The 24,813-nt window shown below is 43.5% G+C and overlaps 1 protein-coding gene across 2 annotated transcripts in view; it reads left to right on the plus strand.

Annotated features, from left to right (window-relative positions):
- Positions 1-537: 537 nt before the first annotated feature.
- The window catches only part of tbkbp1 (TBK1 binding protein 1), a 44,914-nt gene continuing 20,638 nt past the window's right edge, over positions 538-24,813 (plus strand). The window contains exons 1-3 of one of the 2 annotated variants that reach the window (XM_031843028.1): positions 538-1,093; positions 20,250-20,319; positions 20,409-20,667. In XM_031843028.1, the coding sequence (XP_031698888.1) occupies positions 20,425-20,667 (243 nt within the window). In that variant the 5' untranslated portion in view covers positions 538-1,093; positions 20,250-20,319; positions 20,409-20,424. The remainder of the gene's footprint in view (positions 1,094-20,249; positions 20,320-20,408; positions 20,668-24,813) is intronic. The other variant, XM_031843027.1, reaches the window with a different exon arrangement.

The following is a 24,813-nucleotide window of genomic DNA, read 5'->3' on the forward strand; positions in this document are numbered from 1 at the left end:
TACAACTACAATTACAATACACTATGATCCTTGCAAAAAAACTATTGTTATAAAGCATAATGCATATTTTGAGTGCCTTACTATAATTATAAAGAGCTATAAGGTCATGTTAACGCATGCAAATTATGGTTATAATTCATTAGAGACAAATATAAAAAACAAAGACATCATCCAGCTGGGACACACAGCATGTTACACATCGTTTTCAATGTTTGAAAAAAAGATCAGTCATATCCCTCACAAAGTTACAAAGTAAAGGTGAAAGTGTGAGCATCAGAACCAAATCAAATCGAGTTAATTAAATATCTAATGAAGGCATATCAGTGAACAGTATCTCATCAGTGGCACGTGGCTCTGTGCACCACAGAAGTGGGGCATTAACCCACATTAGGGTCAAGGACGAAAGAGACAGGAGTCCAGCACAGACCATTTTAAACGGTGTCTCCCTCACACTTCATGCGGTTTGCCAATTTCAGACACTACAGACACTTTTTTCCTCACAGTCTGTAAAACAGAAGGTGTGAAGTGTTCATGTATGGAGGATACGGCCACTGGTGGAGCCATGCGGCTTTAAATGTAAGCTGTTGGACTGTCTGCGTTTCGCCTGTGCCATGCATCCTTGTTCCCTCTCCTGTTAGCCGTGTGAGGACTCTCTGGGGCTTGGCTCCTATAATCTGAATTTTCAGGGGGGCACATATCTAATCTCAGAATACCACATACAGGAGTTTTTTCCCGTTGCCATTGGCTCTGCCTCTTCACATGCGGGGTGAGTCAAGCAGGAGACATAGATGTTCTCGTTAAAAACTGACGCTCGTATTCCCGCGACATCATCATCCCACACTAGTGAGGGCTCCACGGTGTGCGGTGTGAGATGCTCAGTCCTGCACGGTAGCAGCTACGGAAGGCGCGCTAGTCTCCACCACAGGAGCGCAGGTACCGGATCAGCAGGCTGCTTCCTCTTTTTTTACCGAGCACCGGACACGCCGGGAAACAGTGCGCTTTTTCTTTTTGGAGGGGGGGAGGGGGGTGTTGCTCTTCCCCAGCCTCCTACACTCCCGAGCGATGGCATTTACGGATCGATCAACGGGAGCGCGTGAGTTATCCCTCTTTGTACACAACCTCCCGTGCAGTGTCTTTCATGTGACGGACACAATGCGTGCTGGAGACAACAGAGCAGACTGATGTCACAGCCAGGGTTTAGCCATCGCCACCCGGCAGCCTCGTTTTGACACGAGGGATGTAAAAGATGAAATAATAAAAAATCATCTTGCTGTGTTTATTTATCGCACGCGTAATATTTTTTCAGCGGCCACAGCTGATGCGTACATCTCCTCAAAGGAGCCGCTTTGGCGCTTTGGCAACATCAGCATCACACGCACACGCACACGCACGCACACACGCACACAGAGCGATGATGCCACGGCCGCGGGCAGCCTTCAACTTCAGCTCAGAGCTGGTGGAAGGCGGTCAGCGAGAAGGAGCCCACATCTGCCGGCTGGTTGTTCTCTGGCCTTGTTTTTTAATCAATGCATGTTATCATGTGAGAAAAAGAAGAAACTGGAGAGACACGCTGAATAAAATGTATCGTATAGCCAAAAACGAATCAGGTTATGTCCACACTGCAATTATATAAATATGTATATATATATATATATATATATATATAGCCTATTTATTCTTCAGCCTATTTATTCTTCAGCGAAACTTGGTTGTTATCTAATTTCTCCTGTGAAACAATAGGTTAGCAGAGGAAAAGGAAAGGAGGTGCTCACAGGGCTGTTGGAACATTTTGTCTTGGAAATACAACCACTGTTAACACACTAAATACAGACTCATACACCGCTCATCTTTTCTCCTTATGCTAAAAAAGCTTGCATGCAAATGTAGATGTCCTGAATATCTGAATGATGATGTCTGAGATTATTTTGTACGGTAGAGTTAACAGCTCTCAGCCTTTATAAAGACATCACAGCTGAACTCCCTCGGATTATCATTTCAGACCCTGTGAGAATGTTTAGGAACGTTAAGGCCAGTGGTTGTTTTTTATTCTGAAACTGTATCTATATTTATTTAAAACAAAACAAAAAATGAAGGTAAAGGTGCTCGTGGGCTGTTGGACCCGTCTGTCCTGGAAATACAAACACTGTCTTCACAACAGGCTTTAGACGAATGCAAGAGCAGCAAGAGATGCAATGCTTGCTCCTATAATAGGAAACTTGCATGTGGATTCAACTACTGGACATCTGCATGATAGCGTTTTAAATTATTATTTATAAAAGACTCTATACAGGCATCACAGCTTAATTTACGCTGTGTGTCACCCTCGGAAATTATAATATCAATGTGATAATACCAAAAATAGTATGAGGGGGCATGTGAAATCTCTGCCAAATTTCATGGCAGTCTATCCAAAAGTTGTCAAGGCATTTCCCTTAAAACCAAACATGTCAACCTCACGGTGGCGCTACAGGGACAGTTAAGGGATTGTCTCCTCATACAACGGTTCGTATTATAGCTTAACAAAAGATATTGCTCATTTTTTGTGCGTTCTCCTACGAATGTCCAGCAACTCATGTTGACAATGACAACGCTCGTTACATCCATACAGTCTTTTCATAATAAACCTCCGTCTTCACAGGAAACTACGTGGTTAGGTTCAGGGAAAGATCGTGGTTTGAGTTCAAATAAGTGGCAAATAAGTCAATGTTTGGGTTCAAATAACTACGGCAGCAACAATACTCAAGTACCAAAGTTTTTGGACAAATAAGATAACATTTGGGTTAAAATAACTACTGAAGTACGGAAGTTATGCTGCAAATAAGTCAACTTGGACTTCTGGTTTAATGCGGGACACAATAGCAGTATCCCCGGTGAAAGTTTGGTGTTTTTGGGTATTTCTGTGCAGAATTTCATAGCAATCCATTAACATGGCTAAAAGCCATAATGATAAAAAAAAGAATTTCTGTCTCGGAACTATATCAGATTACACTGTGGCAAATCTCAAGTCCTGCTTTTATCACAACCACACTGCAGTGAGGCTTGAAGGAGGCCTGTTTCTGTCCTCAAAGAAAGCCTGGAGTGGATTACGAGCGGACAGCGACGTGGTGCTGAAATGCAGCACCACGCTGGTCTCTTAGAGAAACATGGAGGGCTGATAACTTCTGGCCATGAAAGAGGACTGACTACTTACTCATGCTGTTGGCATTCAGATCTCTGAATCACACACTCATACAGGCCTGATGATAATCAGCTCCAAGCCAACGTCTGTCAGTCAATGCAGTGGCCTTAAAGAGGGGTCAGCCTACAATAAGAACTCAGAGCCTGATCTTAACGCTCCTCACTTCACTTGATTCCCACCGCTTCATTTTAAGCATTCAGCCCCTCCCTTCTCATCAGTTCCTGTGGCGTCGTGTCCAAAGGAGCTAATTTAAGGGAGTGAATCATGGCTGTAGCCTACCTGCTAATCACCAATCACACAGCCGATGTACTGCTCCACAGTGTCTCATGGGTCTGGGCTTGATTTTCTGCATTTTCGACCTCGTTAATCTTGTTTTTTATTCTTTGTCCCGCACTTTTAAATTGGATCCCAGCGAGCTCCTCCATGCTTGGAGCTGTTGTATAATGTGCTTTGTTATCTGCTGATGAGTGTTGCTGATGCATTTTTTTGAGTGAAACATGATGCGCTGTGAAGTGAGGTTATGAGTATGCCAGTGAACTTATTCTCAGGACGAAATGGCCTTTCGGTGTGATTTAGTTTGAAAAGGTATTAGATTATAGCGAGGACTCTGTCCAATACATTATACCTCATATTTGTGTTTGATGGTATCAGGACACTTTACAGGAGACCGCGTGAATGTTCCAGCAGGTTGTGTTCGGCTTCGTTATCATGGATGCTTCATAATCGGAGACACAGCCGGCAAGTGTTGGTTTCGTTTAATTCGAGTGTTCTTTGGAGCTGCTTTGTTCCAGCTGACCTTGAGGAGCGAAGAGGGTGCGTTTGTGGGGGGGGGGGGGTTGTGTATTAACGCAATCAGACTGAGAACATTGGCACCTTCGATTGAATAGAAGACGTTTTTCTCTCTCTATTGAATGAATGAACTCGCAGAAGCAAATGAATCACAGCTGAAACGGCTGCCGTTAGAGCGACTTGTTCGATATTGTGGATACTGCTGCTGAATCTGGAAAATCAAATACGTACATGAAACCATGTGGATCTTATTTAAAAGAACAAAATTGCACAGTAGAGACGAGAGATAATTTGACCAAAATCCTTTCAACCCTTATTCAAAAAGGAAGCATTTGCAAAGTGTTGCCTCAGCATCACAAAGTCAAGAAAAGCAGCCGATTATTGGGTTTAGAAAGTGGCACACTTTGCATTTCTTTCTGCAAATTACACATTAAATTCTGTCAAGTGTGTAAATATAATACACAAAACCTAAAGTCTGCCATCATTACAATGTCATCGTAGCTTTAAATATAACAGTAAATAATACCGGTGTATTGCGACGCTTCTAGTCTGGACGAGCACTCTCTGTTGATTCCCTCCCTGAATCTGAACGTCCTCTTTGACACAATTAGAGCTGCCAACTTGTTGAGAGCAACATGATGTAACAACATGTTTTACTAAACATCACTGTATTCATCTTCTTTCATTAAAAAGGTCCTTTTAGAGGCAGCTCTGACATAATAATGCACTGAAACATTCCCAAAAAGATTGAAGCCAATCAACCGAACAAAGGACAGACCATAATACCAATCTATCAGATGTGTCGCTTTCTTTCAGAAAAAGGGTGAAAAGGATTCTGCCAAAGCAAAGAGGCTGGATTTTTAATTTATTTTGGTATTTGGTGAAAGCTCTGGCTTTTCAGCTCTATGAATGAAGAGCTGCTCGATTTAAGTGTTTTTCAAACTGGCCTTCAAAGTAAGATTGGATTTGAAATACCACGAAAAACGTGCGTTTCCTGTCTCCGCTGAGTTTACTGCTCATCAGCTGCATTGTCTGTTTCCTTGACCGATGGTGGTAAAGGGATAGTTCGGATGTTATCCATAGTCACAGTGTTACCGGCAGTTTGCTGCTCCAAAACTTCCATATCCATATCTGTTTAAGTGTGCTCTATATTTAGAACATATTCACTACTTTATCTTGCTGTCACACAGACCTTTCCGACGGGAAACTGTACAGAAAGTGAAACTTGACACTGCTTCCCTCGACAAAAAGCCAACGGGATTATTGCAGAAGATAATCTCTGTGGCAAACAAACATTTATGATAATTAGAGTGTTTGTTTATCAAGATAATCTTCACAAATGAACACCACTTTTTGATGATTTTAGAATAGAATCAGCAGAAGTATAAAGCTAACGTTAGTCGATAAAGGAACTCCACCACGGTCACGTGACTTCACGTCTCCTCCACTAAGCTAAAGGAGGACTAGTGTTCTAGTGAGGAACTTTAGTCGTCTCATTTCCTCTCTTTTTAAAGACACGTAAAAGCTTCTTAACTCAACAGAAGGGTGTTTACTGACCTATGTCATATCAGAGAACAAAATGTTCAAATCTGTTCAGCTTGTGTTAACCGCAGAGCTTAAATCAGACATCTAACCAAAAACACATTGACTTCGAGATGAGTGAACAGGAAGTGCAAACATGCTGACTCATTTTCGGGTTTTAGGATTCCTGCAGGACTCGTATTGCTAATGACTGTTGGGCTCCTCCACTAGAAATGAAGTTCTGTGTGTTTGAACAAAGTTTGTGACGACTAACCCGCCGACAGGCTGCTTGTTAAGCTTGTTGTGATGCTACAACCTATCTTTTATCCCTGGAAAAATGTAATAACTTTTACCCCGAAACAAGCTTAAGGTCATTTAGAATACACTTTACAGTTAATGTTGTGCTCTGAAGTTGCATTAATAACTCTGCGGCTACATGATGCTGTAGTTCCCACGGAGAGCACCAGAGAGCCGGGCTCAGACATGAGAATATGAGGTCATTTATCTCACTCTGCAGGCTCTTCACCGGTAGGCAGTATATTAGACCAGATACACACACACACACACACACACACACACACTGAGGAAGTGTCCTGCTTAGAAACAGTGCTGACATAATTCACATAGTGCTAATTTATGCAAAACCTATTCCATTTCCCTCCAATGTCTGTGCTACGTTTTCACACTCATTTTCAATGTTTCCTGCTCTGCTCTCTCTGGGAATTACACTATGATTAGGTTCATGTCCATAAATATGGACTTTTATCTCAGCAACACACTTACGCTATCATTGCATTCATATACATAACTATGGACTTTTATGTAAGCCTCTTTCAGACCGAATCACAAAATGAAGAGGGCGAGCAGAGGCCCTGCCGGCTGATGGAATATTCATAGTCGGCTTTCAAGGGTCGCTGGGGGTAAAAGATGGGGGGGGGGGGGGGGGTAAGAACAAAGACCTGCTGTGATCCTGTTCTTATTGTTTACGAGACTATTGATATTCTTTTTTCAATTGAGGCCCGGCTCTTGACTAAGTCAAAAGATTGCAACTGATCAGATGTTTTGTTTCATAAATCGATGCTGCACGTTTCTGTGAAATTATAATTTTTAAATCATCATTCTGGGCGACAATGAGGAAGTAATGACCAATTCCAAAAGATGCTAATGAGTCACGACTGTTGACTGTGTTATTTAATTGCTATACAGGAAGTACTGAAATCCAATTAAACATAATTTGTCCTCCGGCTCGCCGGCATGAAAAGAGAGACAAGAGTCTCCTTTTGAAGTGTGCTTGATTAAAGTGAGTTAATCTCATCTCATTTTTTAATCCCCCAAATAACAGAAGCAAACAGCAGCCAACGTCTAGCCAGTGACAGACAGCCAGCTGTTGGAGCACGGAGGTAAAGTCCATCCAGATGGACTAATCTGCTTCACGGCACAGAGCAAAACGCTGCCAGACCGGTTACACCTGAAGGACGTTTCTGTGCCAAAATCAAAGCTTTTGATATTTCCAGGAAACGAAGCCTCTGAAGGAATCCTTTTCCATCACCTACAGGAGGCCACAAGGTTGAAACCCCTGGAGGCGGGGGTGCACTCACAAGCACACAGCTCACATGCTCCCCCCTCTTCTTGCATTTCACTGCATACTCTTCTCTTTGTCGCTCCCGCCATCCAGTGTGAATCCTGCTGCTTGAGTTCACATGATTTTAGTGCAAAGTTAAAATTGCTAAGAACACGGCGGCAAGAAGAAGTCCAACGTGGCCAAAAAAAATAAATGTAGTCAGAAAATCTGAGGTTAACATTATAACAAATATGCAGGTTAAACAAAGGGGAAATTAATACCCACTTGTGTGCAGTTTTCCTGTAAAACTATGAATTATTGATAACTTCAATTACTTTTACATGCACACTAATATTCCACTATTATTCAGATTATGACAAAATTGTGAATTTAAAATGCTGGATTTTTAAAATTAGGCCTTACTGCCATTTAAGACATGTGGGATATGCCGATACCGGCTATTTCTGTGCGTTGTACAGTAGTTATAAACAAAATAACTACCAACAGTTTGCAGAGATGCATGCCCAAAAAGGAAAGCCTGCATTTGTGGTCGGAAGGAGTAACACTCCTACTTTTATATATAACGAAAGACTTGAATATAAACAGGTTTTTGGATATGCACAAATATCGCAACGCCTGACCTCGACAAGGAGGTGGTGGAAGGAATGAGAGAGGGAGGCTAGAAGACCGAAAATACCTTTAAAAGATAGAAAATACTGCAACTTCAATAACGCGTTATAAAAGGTTGACGCATGCCTTTGTATGCAATCAGGCTTTCATTTCTGCCTGAACACACGGTCTCTCTCTCTCTCTCTCTCTCTCTCTCTCTCTCTCTCTCTCTCTCTCTCTCTCTCTCTCTCTCTCTCTCCCCCTCTCTCTCTCTCTCTCTCTCTCTCTCTCTCTCTCTCTCTCTCTCTCTCTCTCTCTCTGAAGGAAGCCCAAACTCTGCTTTGCTGCTCTCATAAGCAACAAACTCACACCTCCCACTGGCCTGTCCCGGCTTGTTTTTACCCCACCGACTGCACCAAACACCGCCGCCGCCTTTTCGCACAGCAGGATCGCGATGACGTGTTTTTTTTTGTGTGTGAACATTGTGCGACAACTGCTCGGGGTGACATAACCCAGTTATATAGTTGCTTTTGTTGTTGGAGGGACACCTGGTTGCTTAGGAGACTGAAGGAATGTGATGTAACTGCAGTGTAATGTGACCACTCACTCTCTCGGCCCACGCGAGGCTCTGTGCCCGACCGTGGAGGCACAATGTGGAGTAAAAGGCACTGTACGTCTGTGTGTGTGCGCGTGCGCGTGTGTGTGCACGTGTGTGTGTGTGTGTGTGTGAGAAAGAAGGGCTCCAAAGTACCCACAGAGAGTTGTAGTAAAAAGAGAGGGAAATGGCCTCTAGAAAGGACCTCGTGTGTGTGAAACACTGGAGATATTCTTGTTCCAGAATTCCGTTTTGTCTTCATGCCCGCTGGGGATTCACACGATTCTTTTTGTGTCTCAGAAAAACCAGGTTACCCACTTGCTTGTCACTCGACTGCCTAAACTCCCTCTGGTGCACCTAAAGATATCACAGTCTGAAATGCCCCGACGGTGTTTTTGTGAGAACATTTTTGTTATTTTAATGCCTTAACATAAATCACCTCAGCAGGTGAATATGGTAAAAAATAAAATAACTAACAAATATCAGCATTAAACTTCCCCAGTTGATTATTGACATTAAGACAATTGTTTTTTGTATTATCAAAATCTCAGAATCCACCCATGCATGAAAAACAATGTTTTTGCCTGTCGTCTCTCCTTGTAAAGAGGATACATACACAAAGAATGAGGCATATTGACGACACTGTCAAATCTTTCCTGCCTGGAATCAGACCTTACAATTAAACTGCCGTCAAATTGACTCAAAGGCCACACAGAATAATTTCATGTGTGAGATAATCACTGTGTTTGTAGCAGGGCCTGGGCACAGCACATAGATTTCCAACAAATATGTAGCTGAAATACAGCTGGCGCCAGAGAGAGAGAGAGAGACAAGTACTGAGCAAGACTGAGAGGAGGCAGCGAGTAGTAGTTTGTATTCTGTGTGCTGGAGCTAGTTTGCAGAGCAGAGGAGAGGTGGACTTACTTCAGTGACTAAAGAGGACCAGCTGCTTTGTATTCACAACCACCTCGACTTTGATGGTGTGTTTTTGTCGGACAAACACTGAGGACTCGCTTGTCGCTGGCAGACAAACAGGAAGAAAACTGCTTGTTAGTTTGCAAGTGCAGGTGAGGAGGACATACATATCAAGGTTATCTTTGACTTCAGCAAAGTTTAAAGGTGACCTGTGGGATTTTCGGCCACTTGGGGCGCTGTTGTGCGATGTTGACCGAGTCCCTGTTTAGTTTGTATATTATCTTCTAATAACAGGGGGACACATTTGTGCACACGTGTGTGACATGATACACATTTCAGCTAGCCCTGTCGCCAGGAAGAAATTACGGAATTGTACGTATCTGCAAACCACGGATACGTTGAATGTAAAGGTTTTTGCACAACAAAAACGTTGTTACGCTACCTTGTTACGCTACCTTGTTACGCTACCTTGTTACGCTACCTTGTTACGCTACGTTGTCCAACCTTAACCAAGTAGTTTTGTGACTAAACCTAACCAATCGTTTCTCAACATTAACCACTTTATATTATGCGTTTCTGCAAGAGTTATACGAGGCTGATATGAACTTATTTTTGGTTCAGAAAGGTCGACATTCAACGTGTCCCGTGGTTGCAGAAACGTACAATTCCAACATTGTTTTCTGGTGTTTTTCCAGCTGACTGCAGGGTGCAGTAATGCAAACGTGTTTAGCATGCAAGCTATGCCTTTTCACCAGTTTCACACTATTCCACTGACCAATCGTGGCAGCCACGCCAAGAAATGTATCGACAGGTACGGCTGGCCAGGTGGAACATTCAAGATTAACGAAACATCCACGTTAATGTCATGAAAATGTGAAAATTCAGACTTGAAAAACTTGGCGAGTCCAGACTTGATAGACTTTTCTGTCTCATTAAAACAATATCACATCTATTCAGGGTCCAAGAATGTGTACAATCACTTTGTGTCTCCTGCAAAAAAACCTTTGTAGTGTTGCTGCTTGTGTGGGCTGCTGTCCGTGGTGCTGAAAGCCAATAACCAGATGAACTGCACACAAAGGAGGCAGACAATCATTCCCTGTGCAAATCAATACAATGATATCGATAAATCACCAGGATACATCTCCATACTCTCATCATCATTTTGTCTCATGTAGCACTCCCCCGATCCGTTCACGTATCATCTTCTTTTATTGTGTGGTTGATGTTACGTTCAAAGACCTCTTTTCAACACGTCCCCGTGCATCTTTTATTGCACACCAGACGATTCAAAGATAGAGAGGTGTTACATGTGTGCAGAAGCTTACTATGTTCTGACAAAGAACAAGCTGGGAGCCTTTTCCTCTGTGTGGTGGATGAATGGTGTTCCTCCCGTTAATGGTGAGGTCTATACGTGTGAAGTGTGCGGAGACAGGTGAACTGGAACATATGGGGTTCAATGCGCTGACAAGTCTGTTGTTGTGGCTTGCGTCTGTGTTGTAATAATTGGCTGTGGAACGCATCCCATCTACATGTCCCTATTCACAGAAAGCCTGTGAAACCTCTCATTCATCCCTCCTTCTCTTTCCTCCCCTTCTCTCTCGCTCTTCTATCTTTGTTCGGCATATCAGCTGTGCTGTAATCTGCTGTAGTTGTTTGCTTTATCCTCAACAAGTGTTGCACGCCTCTCTCACTCTGCTGTCATTATTCTCTCTCTCTCTCTCTGCTGTCATTATTCTCTTTCTTTCTCTCTCTCTCTCTCACTCTCTGCTGGCAGCAGCATATGAATCTTCTCAGCAGTCAGATAGTGTTGGTGACTGCTGGTAGAAGAAGTATTCAGACTCTTTACTTACGTAAAAGTACTCCACTACAAGTAAAAGCTGCATTCAGCATTTTACTGCTGGAGAAGTTTGTTCTTAATTTAAGTTTATATACTGTTGCACTGTAGCATCAAAATATATCCATTTCAGAATAATATCCATTCTATGATTGAATTATAGTTATTGATGCATATATACATCACTTTAATGTTTACTTTATATACTGCCAGGTAGCTTGTGAGTTTCATTTAACTGTATCCATCATACTATATCACAATTTATGTTGTAAATCTGAATCCACAAAGTAACTAAAGGTATCAAATCAATGTAGAACATTTTTTACATAATGTATAAAGTAGCAGGAAATTAATATATTCAAGTCAAGTACAAGTACGTACAGTACTTGAGTAAAATGTGTGTGTGCGCGTGTGTGCGTGTGTGTGTGAGGACAGGGGGGAAGAGGACGGTTGTGTCCTTTGCAAAGGACACTGACTGCATTAAAGTGATGTGCTAAAGCCTCCACAAAGAAGAGCGCGCACACACACACACACACACACACACACACACACACACACACACACACTCATTCAGAGGTCACACGTGTTGTTTATTTTAACGACACCTGGATGAACCGAGGCGCAGCCTTTGTGCACAGATGATGTCACACATTGGAAGCACACACGCTTTGCTCCCACAATGCAATGCTCACGTTGATCATATATTCCTTCTGATCCAAGCCAGTGCTCTCGTCCCCCCTCCCCACACACACACACACACACACACATCATCTTGTCTCTGGACTCGTCCAACAAGAAGCAGCAGCAGCAGCAGCATTAATTAATCAGCACACACAGATTGTCATATCAGCACTAGGAGCCAATTAAACACTTCTCTCTTAAGCAGGTTCTCATAGATCTTTATTCTTATAATAATAGAGGCCAGACCCTCAGTTTATTGCAGCTTCATGCACAGTATATTTTATAATTCTTATTGGATGAGATTGGATTTGAATTTGTTATATAAAGATTGAGATAAAGATTGATTTTTTGTATTGTGATGGGTTCCAGCTCTCTTTGGAGGAGCCCTTGTCCTCATAAAACCACGTTATGCTTTGCATTTAATGACGCTTCTGTGTGCGTATGTCTGTTACGTATGCTTTTCTTGTGTGCGCTTTGCATGCATCTGGTGTCTTCAGGAAATTTCCTCTGGAGAGCAATTCAAATGCTTTGAATAGGGATGAAATTGAAATCTTAGAATAAATGAACACATAATGTGTTTTTTTTAATATTTTGATAGAGTAACAACTGTGTTTCTACACGCTCTATATTTATTAATTGTCATTTCATGCATCTTTGGTACCATTATTTTGGTCATTCATAGCCGTGTGTGTGTGTGTATGTCTGACTATCAGTCCTGTAGTCAGTGCATGACAGCGGAACAGACACTTTGGAGGAGGATGTGATGTCCTGTGAGGCACGCAGGCCTTTAGATGCCGGGGGAACAAGACAAGAGTGAGAGCCGAGTACGAGTCGGGGCCACTGGCGCTGGAATGATTCGAGCTGCTCCTGCTGTCAAGGTCTCCGGCTCGCATTAATGTGTGAATTTACTGTGAGGCGGGGGGCCCACCGAAGTGTGTGTGTGTGTGTGTGTGTGATGGGATCTGATTGATACCACTTTCCACGTTAAGGTTGTGAAGTCATGGCACACTGTAACGCTTTGCATTAGATCTTCGTCCTCACCACCTGATCCTCCATCGCAGCAGCTTATGAAAACTCGGCCGACAACGACCGCTGCACCACTAAACCAAACCACCAGCCTAGAACCACTGCCCCGAGACTAATAATCAGCAACCACTGATAAATAAACCATAAGACCCATCACATCCCACAGAGGATCAGAGCCTCCCCTTTGCTCAGAAGGCTACATATTGCATCACAAAGCTTCAGCTCTACATTAAGGCGGCAGTCTTTTCATTATTGACATGTTGGTTATTTTTCACATGAATCAATGAATTGTGTAGTTTTTGAAATGTCCAGAGCCCAAAAAAGACGTCATTAAAGATCTCGTTCTGTTGAACCAACAATTAAAAAGTTAGAAAGATAGAAAAAGGTGTTTTAGGGTTTTTTAGCTCAACCTCTCTTTTCACTTGCAAAAAAACAAGATGGCGACGGCAAAAATGTTTCAAAATCGTAGTCCACAAAACAACATCACCGTGACCACGTCCACTTTCTATATACAGTCTATTGTCACTACTAACTCCTGATACGGCTCTTTAGCTGCTAAATGATCCACTTTGTCCACCAGGTCTCCAGCTGTACAGCTAACTCAGGCTGGTCTCATCCAGCGTTCCTAGCAACACCTACACAAATACAGCGCTGTAATTCATAGATCTCCCGTGACATTTCTTTGTATGTTATCCACGTAATCTTGACCGATCTTTTGTCTAGCCTAACTAAGTAGTTTTGTTGCCTAAACCTGACTGAGTTTCCTGTGAAAATGGAAGTTTATTTTAAAAAGACCGTACAAATGTAAAGAGCAGAAGTTGACACGTGTTGCTGGACTTTCAGTGGTAAACGCACAAACAATGAGGAGTAACTTTTTCGTAGGATATCAGACAAACCGTTGTTTGAGGATACGTTGAGCTGAGCTCTCTCACGTTCCCTTCTCACAACAACGTGCCTCTCTTGTGTCCCGAGCAGCCATCTTTCACGCCGTCCTGCTGGTGCATTGTGAGAAAGCACCTCACACTCTCTTTCGTGATGCGCTTTTGAACAGCTGAGACCAAATTACAGGCTTAGTTTCTCTGGGGAAACACAGTAGTGCTTGTGAGTCATCCAACTCATTCACCCTGTCAGCATGTATGTGTGTATTGCATGTACTCCGCGTGTGTTCAGGACCGCTTATGTGGCCGCGGTTAATTATGGAGGCTAAGTGAGGTTGGGAGGAGGAGGGTGGGCTTCTTATCTGGTCCTCTCCGTCCTTCTCTCTCTGCTCTTTGCCTCTGGGCTGCAGCTTAGCTCGACTTTGACTCAGATGTCAGAGGGAGGGAATCCAAGTATTGGATTGGTTGTAGTAATAATGAGGAGAATAATGTCTTTTGTGGAGAAAGTTCTCATTCAAAGTCAAGATAGAGGTTTTTTCCCCCCCCCTGCACTCAGCAGGGCTGTGATAAACTTTGCTGTAGAATACCAAGAAGGATGAATGACAGGGAGAAAGATGAAGGGAAGAGGGGGTGAGAAAAGGCAAGGAAGGGATTGACGGTTCGATACAGCTCTGGTGGAAAGAAACGTGAGGGACGAAGAGAGGAAGGAGACAGAAAACGGAGAAGGGGCGACAAAAAAAATACAGCAACACAGCTCATTGTCTCCATTCTGCCCCTGCCATCAATCTCCTGAAGGGCAGCTGCCTTACTGTCACACACACACACACACACACACACACACAATGTCCGCCTGCCTACACGGCTGATTCCCCTAGTGATGAATCATGGCGCGCAGCGAGGCATTTGTTCGAGGTGTTTTTTTTCTCCTGTACTGACAGGCTTTGTATAGTGTGTGTGTGTGAGTGTGTGTGTGTGTGTGTGGTTATGGACAGCAGTGGCACGTGGCTGCTGAGCTGAGCTGTGTGTATAGTACAGTATGTGTTTTAAGAGTACACGGTGTCTTCTAGGTGGTAGTCTTGACGAATCTCGTCCCGTGATTGGATTAGATATGACGAGCTAAACCATGGACTGTGACTGTAGTCGCCGTGACATCACTCATTGGTTTGCTGTATACAGATTTGAAACCTAAATGTGTAGATAGGTAGCTACTATATAGACTGTATAAAATATTAACGTAGTCTCCGTGACGTCACCGATCAGCTCAAAGTGGCATCTTGGCAGTGACGACAAAGCCTCCCTCTAAAAATGGGCAAAGAGGTGGATCATCGGTAGAACCGAGGCGGGCCAAGGGACGCAGCAGAGGAGACAGCTAGCGAACTAAAATGACACCCACATGTCACTCAAAGAGGCCACGCCCTCAATTACGCCTATCTTTTAACCTTAAAATAATTTAAATGGGTGAGTTATATTGACCCTCTGTACAGTTATAAATGGAGATGTTAGCCACGGAGACCACAAAACCCTTTTCTACCAGGCTGTAAACATGTTTATTTCGGCTGTTAAGTTGGGCATTTTAACATAGAGGTCTATGGGGAATGACTCCCTTTTGAAAAATCAAGTGGACATTTGAGCAACTGCAGTTGTTGGCACTCCATTTTGGCTTAATTTCTCAGCATTCAGAGGTTGAGGCTTCGTAGATATCTACGTGATTATGTGTAGGATTTAATTATATTTGACCAGAAGTTTTTTATACTTATTTGTAATTAGTTGTTGGTATTTCTTAATGAGTGTGGCTAAGAAACAGTATTTGATGCGGATCAGAGATGCCTGGCTAATAACTGATCCTTTTAATAAGGTCAGTGCACGTGGTCGATACAGATACAGTACATTGGATTAGTGCATCAATACCTCCCTACCTCTCTCACTCACTCACTCACTCACTCACTCACTCACTCACTCACTCACACACACACACACACACACACACACACACACACACTTTAATGTTCCTGCTTGCACTGCTGCAGACATGTCCTTGTACTGACTGACACACACAAAACACACACACACACACACTCTCTCTCGTTTCACTGGCTCATTTCCCACACACACTGATATGCATGTGCTCACATGTCTGCATCGATACGCACACACACACACATGCACACACACTCGCACACGATCAAACGCTACCTGCTGGCATGTTAATAGGTTCTCAGTGTGTGTGTTGGACCGTCCAGCTCCGTGAGAACGAGGCTTTTGCAGAGTAAACCGGTGCAGCGGAGCAAAGCTAGGCATTATGGAAGCATTGGGGGGGGGCACACCCCCCTCTCTGCCCTGGACTCTCCATTCACAGACATACTGTCTGAGTCAGAGGTGCCAAATGTTCAGCCCGTGGGGATCACAGGGTGGCTTTGAGAAGAGCTGGACTGTGTTACAGTGCCAGACAGAGAGGAGGGAGGAAATGAAAGGAGGGGACAGAGGAAGGGCGGGACGAAAAGGGAGAAAAAAAAGGTACCTAGAGGTTCGATGGTGAAAGAGAGACAAACATTTTGAGCCAGAGAGTGGTTGCATCTCCCTTATACAAGATCCAACATTAAAATCACACACTGTGCAGACTCTCTCCCCGGCTTCCTCTTTGGTCCTGGTTCTGTTATCACAGCAAAACCCAGCCCCAACCCAGCTGGCAGGATTTCTGCTGCGCTCATATATTTATGCTCTGCGATGCAAAAGAGACACAGAAATAAATATGCTATGTTCACACAAGAAGCCACAAAGCTACAAAACGGCCAAGCGTGGCGGATATATATTGTTTCTAAGGCACTGACTTCCATCGATGATGACTTGTAGCCTTTTGCTTTGTCGCTCGTCGTGTGAACGATAGAGTGCTGCAGGAACGAGTCCTAAAACCCAAAAATAAATCAGCATTTTTACACTTCTGGTTCCTACGTCTCGACTTCAATGTGAATGTGTGTTTGGTTATATGTCTAAAATAAGGTCTGTGTTTAACACAAGATAGAGAGATTTTAAAGTTTAGTTCTCTGATATAAAATAGGTCAGTAAACACCCCTCTGGTGAGTTTAGAAGCTTTTACGTGTCTTTAACAAGAGTGTAAATGAGACGACTAAGCGTCCTCACTAGAACACTAGTCCTCCTTTAGCCTAGTGGAGGAGACGTGAAGTCATGTGACCGTGGTGGAGTTCCTTCATAGCCTAACCTTAGCTTCTTACTGCTGCTGATTGTGTTCACGCTTCAAACATCATAAAAGAGGTGTTCATTCGTGCAGATTATCTTGATGAACAAAACGTGTAAGTATCATAAACGTTCATCTGCCACAGAGATTATTTTCTTCAATAATCAAAAATCCAATGGAAACTAGACAACAAAAATACATCATCCCTGCATCTCTCTATTCACAGAACCTTGAATATACACAAGCTAAATAAATAACGTATGATTATGTAGCTTGTAACCCATTAAAGGGTCGTTCCATAAAGCAGGAGCCAGAACAGAATGCATCAATATTAACATCTGTAAGAAGAGATTTGCTCCATTATGGTCCACCATTACTAACTGGCCCACACAGACAGAAGGAAGAATCATGTTGCTTCAGTCCACAAAGGATTCTAAAACTATGACTTGCATTATTTACAGAGAGCACCCGCTCTGGGATTTGATTGGGTTATGAATGTTTCTAAATGGATGAGTCTTGTTCTGTTCAACTCTTGGTACCACGCTGGATACTGCAGCTGCTGTACGACTCGTTTAATCGAGGGTACATCAATGTTACAATTTCTCTTCTGAAGTTCAGTTCAAAGAACAATACTATTTCCAAATATTAATAAACTATTGCTAAATGTTTGGAGAACTGAACAGACTGTCAGGTAAACAAGTAAGGATGAAAATACAATTTGAATTTCGATACAGTACCGAAATATTGATTTAATAATAGATATTTTGTGTTAAATTTGCCGCCACATGTAGGTAACGAACACAATCGCTCCTCAGAGTCACGCGCTCGGTTCACGGCTGCAGCCTTTCCAGGTCCACTCGTGGTAGTCTAGGTGGGACAACGTGTGCCATGTGGGCCTCGGGTAATGTACGACTTCTTTAGGTAATCGCTGTAATGAAGCTGGGAGCGAAGCGTATACGCGTTCACTTCTACAGTCTCGGGGGGGGGGGGGAGCCTCAGCAAATGAGCCCAGAGGTCCAGGAGATGGAGCGGATGGTTTGTGATGGGGACGGAGGAGGAGCCGGATGTGGGATATTTTGGGTAGAGGAGCAGAGAGCAAGAGAGGGATCGAGAAAGGGGAGCTTAGTCGGAGGGGTGTGTGTGTGTGTGTGTGTGTGTGTGTGTGTGTGTGTGAGATAAATGCCTCATTTCTGTGCTGAGAGGAGCTCAGACAAAATGGATGTTCCCGTGTCCCGGTCCTTTATTTCATCCAGTCAGAGGCCACATTTAGCCATCTATCAGGGACCAGTGCACCTTTTTTAAGCTGTGTGAGCTGGTCGATGTAGTAGGAGATATCTTCTGTATGCTGCTACTTTAATCAGCATCAGGCCAATATTCAACATCAGTATCGGAGCATTTCTAATTGTGAGGTTTGGATGGTTTGTACTTTGTAAAAAGAAGTTTGGGAAACGCTGTTTTATGGAAATGAGTCTGTTATTATCAAGCAGCCTGTGAAAAGGTGCTCCACACGCAATTGAATAATAACATCCACTTGGCGATTTCATCAGATTTGTGGTGTATGGATGATTATGTCCTCGAGCCTGAACGTAGGCGGATGGCGAACGCCGCGTCCGTAGGATTTTTTAATGGAAATGTGGTCACTACATAACAGCAAGGTGAAAGCTCAGCCTTTTAATATACATGTTCCATGACTGGTTTTTTCTTCTAGTGAGGAAAGTCAGCAGCACCGTTTCTGTTGTTTTTTTGTGAGACCATGTTATCATCCCAGTGTAACCACCTGTCTCCATGCAGCTGCAGGTGACCGGCACACCATTTCTTTTGCTTCCATTTTGTCTTTGTGCGACTGTTCCTCTGTGCATTTTTATTTTTGGGCAGCATGTGCACAGACGTGTGTTTGTGCGCTCGTGGGAGTGCTTTTGGATCATCCTGTTAGACCAGCAAGAAAAAGAGCCGTAGATTGGCTGAGGCTTTATCCCCCTCTCTCTTAAAACACAAGGAAAATAGCAACTGTGGAGGAAGGGAGCAGATGAAAATAGCTCAGTAGGCAATCGCTGACTCACAAGGCAGTGCTGGGAGTCAAAAAGGCATCCATTCCAGTATGCATCAAATCACTGTTGTGTAACTCCATCAGCACCCATAAATGAAAAGCGCTCTCCGTGTTCCACAGCTACATCGTCTACTACGACTTTTGTGCAAATGTCCCCTTTTGTGGCTGCATAAAAAAAGAGGGCGGGGACATCACAGGCACCATTCATCACTTTTGACAGCAGTATTTAGGGAGGGGGGGGGGGACCATGCTAACTACCCAGTTCATTTATCACGCCACTCAAGGAGCGCAGGCTGCTCATGTTGCTTTAAGTGCTGTGAAATGGAACAAGAGCACGAACCAGACTCTTATGCACTGTTACTCATGCACCTGTAGTAATTATCAAGTATGTAGTAATACTTGATAATTGCTATGTCACTCGCTGACTTTTGTTTTCTCAAGGATCGTAGTGTTTTATAATTCCCATAGTTGTAATACATTAGAATCTCACCTACAGATAATTATCACCGGAGTCCTCGGCTCATACAGAGCTTCAGGTCTTTGTTCAGCTGTCCGCCTGCACTTTCACTTCTTTTGTTCCGTTTAACTTGTTGTGGTTCGTTGGACTTTCGTGGCGACTCACTCACTCACTCAGAGTGTTCTAGACCCACAACAGTAGGAGATAGCGACCTGCGGCTGTAAATAGACTCAAAGCAACGCTGATACATCTCAGTCCTCAAGAGACAAAGAAGTGTTCTCTGAAAGCTAAGTGCCATTAAAAAAAGAAACTGCGTGGAGGGGTGCTGTGGTTTGAAAAATATTTGGGAACCACAGCGATAGACTGTTTATTGACGGCAATGTGATAACTTGATATTTGCTATAGGTGGCAACGTGTGTGTGTGTGTGTGTGTGTGCGTGTGTGTGCCAGCTCAGCATCGTGACTGATCTCAGAACTTTCCAAGGACTCCAGCTCTTTCTGTTATTGTCCTTTTCTCTGTCGTTCTGAACATTCCTGGTTTGGAGTCATGAAGCCGAAGCATTACAAAACACATCGTGTCTTCACTTCGCTTTTTTGGACAAATCTCCATCTATTCGCGCCCACTGCCGTCCATCTTTGCACCGACTTGATGCGCCGCCACCCCGCCTTCTAAAGTCTGAACAACAACCTGATGAAACAGGGAGATGAATGAATCTCTTTGTTTGAATGTAAATATCCCAAATCAAACCTGTGCACACAAACAAACTCAATGTGATAATGTGACTCAGGGCCTTGTCTGATGAATGTACAATTATTCACTGAGTCATTTTTGAATTTCTCATGGAATAACAGTGTCTGCCTCCCGTCTCTTTCTCTCTGTACTCACTCTACTTTTGAATATTTCACACTGTGTGTGCCAGAAATCCGACCGACTGCTTTGTTCTGCTTTGTTTGTTTGCGAGTAGCCGCCTGCTTGATGTCGTCAGCGCTGCTGCAGTGGCACCGACAGTTGACCCCTGCCGGGATTATGAAATGGTGTTTTTATTTCTTGCCAGGTACATTAAATTGAATGGAAGCAATCTGGTGATTTAATAATTCACGAGTAAATAACCGTCTGTCTCCAGGTTGAGGCCCTGAGCGATGCAGTCTCTGTTCGGCGGAGGGGAGCTGGGGCTCCTGGGAGGCGGCGGCGGCGGCGATGCCGGGGGCCTGAAGGACGACGGCTGCGGTGGCGTGGCGTGGCACTCCTCGTCCCCCGACGACGTCTACTCGGCCTCCCACTTCGCCCTCATCAGCGCCTACCAGGAGATCAAGACGAGGCTGGCCCTGCTGGAGCGCGAGAACACCAGCAACAAGAGGAAGCTCAAGATCTACGAGATCAAGGTGAAGAGCTGTCACTTCAATGCTCACAAAGTCAAATATCAGCATTTCTATTAACCGTTAATATTGCTGTCCCAGTGCAGACAAGGATGAGGCCAGCTTGTTTTTTTGATTTATTAGTCTTTTAAAAATTGGAGTTAGCCGTCCACCCTGAAAGCACGATGGAGGCAGGGAGATTGTACACAAAGATAAAAGGAGAGCACGCTTTGGTGGGCTTTGATCCGGGACCAGCGGGGAACAAACTGGAGAAAGAACTCATGTTTAAGTAAAAAATAATATAGAGCAACAACCGTGAGGAGCACTGGGAGCCAACGGAGCAAACGGAGCAGCTATAAAAAGGGTTCTGCACACATAAGCTCTAGTTGACACTGAATTAGTCGCTCACAGGAGCAAACACAGACCATGGACCCCACTTACACCTGGTAATAACATGCAATCTGTACATGGAAATATAGATATTGAGGAAAGGTCTGAAGGTTTTGGATTTAACTGATTTCATCCACATTGTAATTGGACCTCGGTATGCAAACTGTGTCGGCAGAGCCGGCGGATTGGTCAACAAACCCGTCCCGGGTCGTAGAGCGGCGCTGCTGAACGGGCTCTTCAAGTTATTCATTGTCATGTGCACAACAATTACAGAGAAGCAAATCTCAGGCTCCCTCCAACAATCCTCTTAAATATCTACATAAAGAAAAATCACACAAAAGATACGATACAAAAAGATAATATAAGACATCAAATAATATATATTTGTGGTAGACAGGTGTACAGTGATTGTAAAATGTACAAGCTGAATGTAGTATGTAGGCTTAATGTGGAGGAACTATATATATATATATACACATATATATATAGTATACACACACACACAGAGTCAGAATATAAGAAGTGTTAAGGGAAGACGTGGTTGTGTGTAGATTTTTCTTGAGACAGCATGAAGGCAACGGGTTGATATTACGGCTGCAACTATTCACATTATCGATTACTACATTACAGTCATTTAGCAGACGCTTTTATCCAAAGCGACTTACAATTCAGATTCTATCACATTTCTACAGAGTAGGCACAACTACGGGAGCAATTTTGGGGTTAAGTGTCTTGCTCAAGGACACATCGACATGCGACTAGCGGAGCCGGGGATTGAACCGCCGACCCTCTGATTGAAAGACCGCCCTGCTATCCACTTAGCCACAGTCGTCCGATTATAATACACTTTTTGTTCTTGGTTCATCAATTTATTTAGTCTATAAAATGGCAGAAAACTGTGACAAGTGCCTGTTATAATTTCAGACAATCCAATATTGGTTTTATTAATGAAGTAAAACAAAGATTATTGGTGAAATGGATTCAGCGGGGAAATAGCTACGTGTTTATGAAGAATGCTCTCGTCAAAGGGAGTCCAGAGCTCATCCAGAGCGTCATGAGGGAGCAGAGAAAATGAGCTGCACAAGTCTTATCTCACTCTTCACAACGTTACTCTGGATGTCATTTTAGATAACAGAGTAACATTTCAGCAAAGCCAGGCCTGATTGCTTGGTGGCGGAAACCAGAGCACTTTTTCTCCAGTTGCATGAGAAAGCAGGTGAGGCAGAAATCCACATCTTAGTAGTTGCTGGGCCAACGGACACATACAGTATATAGTGGGGGGGAAGGTAGCGTCAAGGAATAGCGTGGGAGGACAGAAAGTGAAGAAAAGTGGAAAACAAATAAGTGGAAAGAAGGAGTTAAACGAGCGGAAAGATGCAGCGTAAGACAGAGAGATGAAGAGGAACGAGGGAGTAAAAGGAGATAATGATGCAGAGAGCAAGGGAGAGATACATTACTGAAATTAAGAACAAAGGAGGATTACCGAAAAAAAATCCTGGATGTTCTTCATATTAATATGAGTGTGTGGTGTTTCCCTTTTTCTAGGAATGATATGATGTAATGTACCCACTCTGCCTTCTGCTAGTGCTGCCTTTACTTCAGGTTCATGAGAACTTTTAACAAGCTGTGCTGTTCACAACAAGAGAGGGGGGGGGGAGAGAGAGAGAGAGGGACGGACAGACAGACAGACAGAGAGAGAGACAGACAGAGAGAGAGAGAGAGAGACGGAGAGAGGGGGGGGGAGAGAGAGAGAGAGACAGACAGAGAGAGGGACAGACAGATAGAGAGAGACGGAGCGAGAGGGGGTGAGAGAGAGAGAGGGAGAGGGAGACAGACAGACAGAGAGAGACAGACAGAGAGAGACAGACAGACAGACAGACAGAGAGAGAGAGACGGAGAGAGAGACTGAGAGAGACGGAGAGAGAGAGAGAGAGAGGGAGACAGACAGACAGAGAGAGACAGAGAGATGGAGAGAGAGAAAGAGACTGAGAGAGACAGAGAGAGACGGAGAGAGAGAGAGGATGAGTATGAGAAGCACTCGTTTCTTGTCTGAGAGGAAAGAGAACAAAAAGCTTCAAATGACAAAAAGTCGTCAGAGAGGCTGCTGTACTTGAGATGCTGAGGAATTCCCAAAAAGATGCAAGCTGTTGCTGCATCTTGGTCTCCGAGGGATAAGGTCGGAAGGGGAAACTAAACCATCTGTGATGTTTGAGTTGAATTCAAACAGCGGAGGATTAGTGCTGATGCTTTTAATATATTTATGATTGATTTTTTTTTTTATGCCTCCTCACCGGCGGCAGCTGGTCGGAGGCATTATGTTTTTTCCGGCTACTCTGTCGTGAACGTGATAATTCAGCAACACCGTGACTTCACAAATCATGTTCTTGGCCATAACTCAAGAATTCATAAGCTAATTATGACAATGTCACACAAATGTTTTAACGGGACAAAATGGTGAAGTGATGACATTTTAGGACATGGATGGAAACTGCAACGTGACAGGTTGGCGGAGCGTAAATCCAGTTTTTCCAGTTAAGAAATTGATGGAAATGCAGTTTGACTTTGTCTTCCCTCTCCTGACGTACGTGTCAGAGCAGAAATCCTGCGTCCTGTTAGTGAGCAGCTGTTACTGAGGGCTGCAGGCTGCCACATCGCTGTTGACTTACTCGCAGGCGGCAGTTTGTTCAGGGCCCATTCCCAAAGAGACAGGTGTTGGTGTTTGGGGGCGAGCAGGTACAGATGTTGGCTGTTTGGAGTCGGAGCTGTCACACCTGTGACTCTGTAAATATAGCAAGTGCCTTTTTTTTTTAATTGGAAAATCAATCAATATAATCATCATATTGGCTCCTGAAAAGGCTAAATCCTTTTTCCTTTTTTTAAAGGAAAGGCAAGTGTTGTTGCAGGCTTTTCTCCACACACAAGATGCCCGAGTACAGCTGCTGTAATGACGCAGATGGAAGTGCTTTCCTGCTACTTTGAACATGGGTTGCAGTGAGGTTGTTAGCGCTCCCGATGCTCTGCGGTACGAGGAGTCTTGGAACTCCTGGGGGGGTTTTGCCCTTGTTGCGAACATTTACTGTTAACTGAGCAGAGAGAGATGTTCTGCTAAATGGAAAAGGGTTGTTTGCTCCTCAAATAGACATTGCATCAGCTGCAACGACTTCGTACGGAAAATGAGAAACCCTCCCTGCTTACGGCAGGCACTCTAAATGTAAATGTGTTCATTTAGGTCGAACCACTTGCAGTTATATAACTTGTCGTGTGTGTTTTCTATCACAGGAGTCTGCAACCAGACAACAGTTTAGCACCATAACTAGACACATCGCTCACTTCACAAGTAAAACAACAGCGGTACAGCCCATAAATGCATAGTTATGGTTACATAATCGATCGTATCTGCATGAAAATGCAATTATTTCTGCATAATATAAATGTTTATCTGTAATGCTGCAGCATCACAGCTATACCTCATTTCATATAAAACAGTTAATATGTCTTCCTCCATGAATCATGAGTGGTGCAGCAATAAGATGTAAATGATATATAATAATATTAACATTGATAACAAAAACAATAACACTGACATGAACAATAATAATGATAGTCATAATGATAATATTCTTTGTGTCTAATATGTATTGTGAGTGCATTAAAGCTTGATATCTCTTCCTCTGAGCCACAGAGCTCCATTAAAAACACATCAGTGAGCTTCACTGTTGCTCCTTCATCACCATGAACACACACGCTGTAGTTTATTCTGACTCCATCACACACACACACACA

This window comes from Anarrhichthys ocellatus, unplaced genomic scaffold, assembly GCF_004355925.1.
Source record: "Anarrhichthys ocellatus isolate YVR2014 unplaced genomic scaffold, GSC_Weel_1.0 scaffold4, whole genome shotgun sequence".
In the NCBI taxonomy this organism is placed as follows: Eukaryota; Metazoa; Chordata; class Actinopteri; order Perciformes; family Anarhichadidae; genus Anarrhichthys; species Anarrhichthys ocellatus.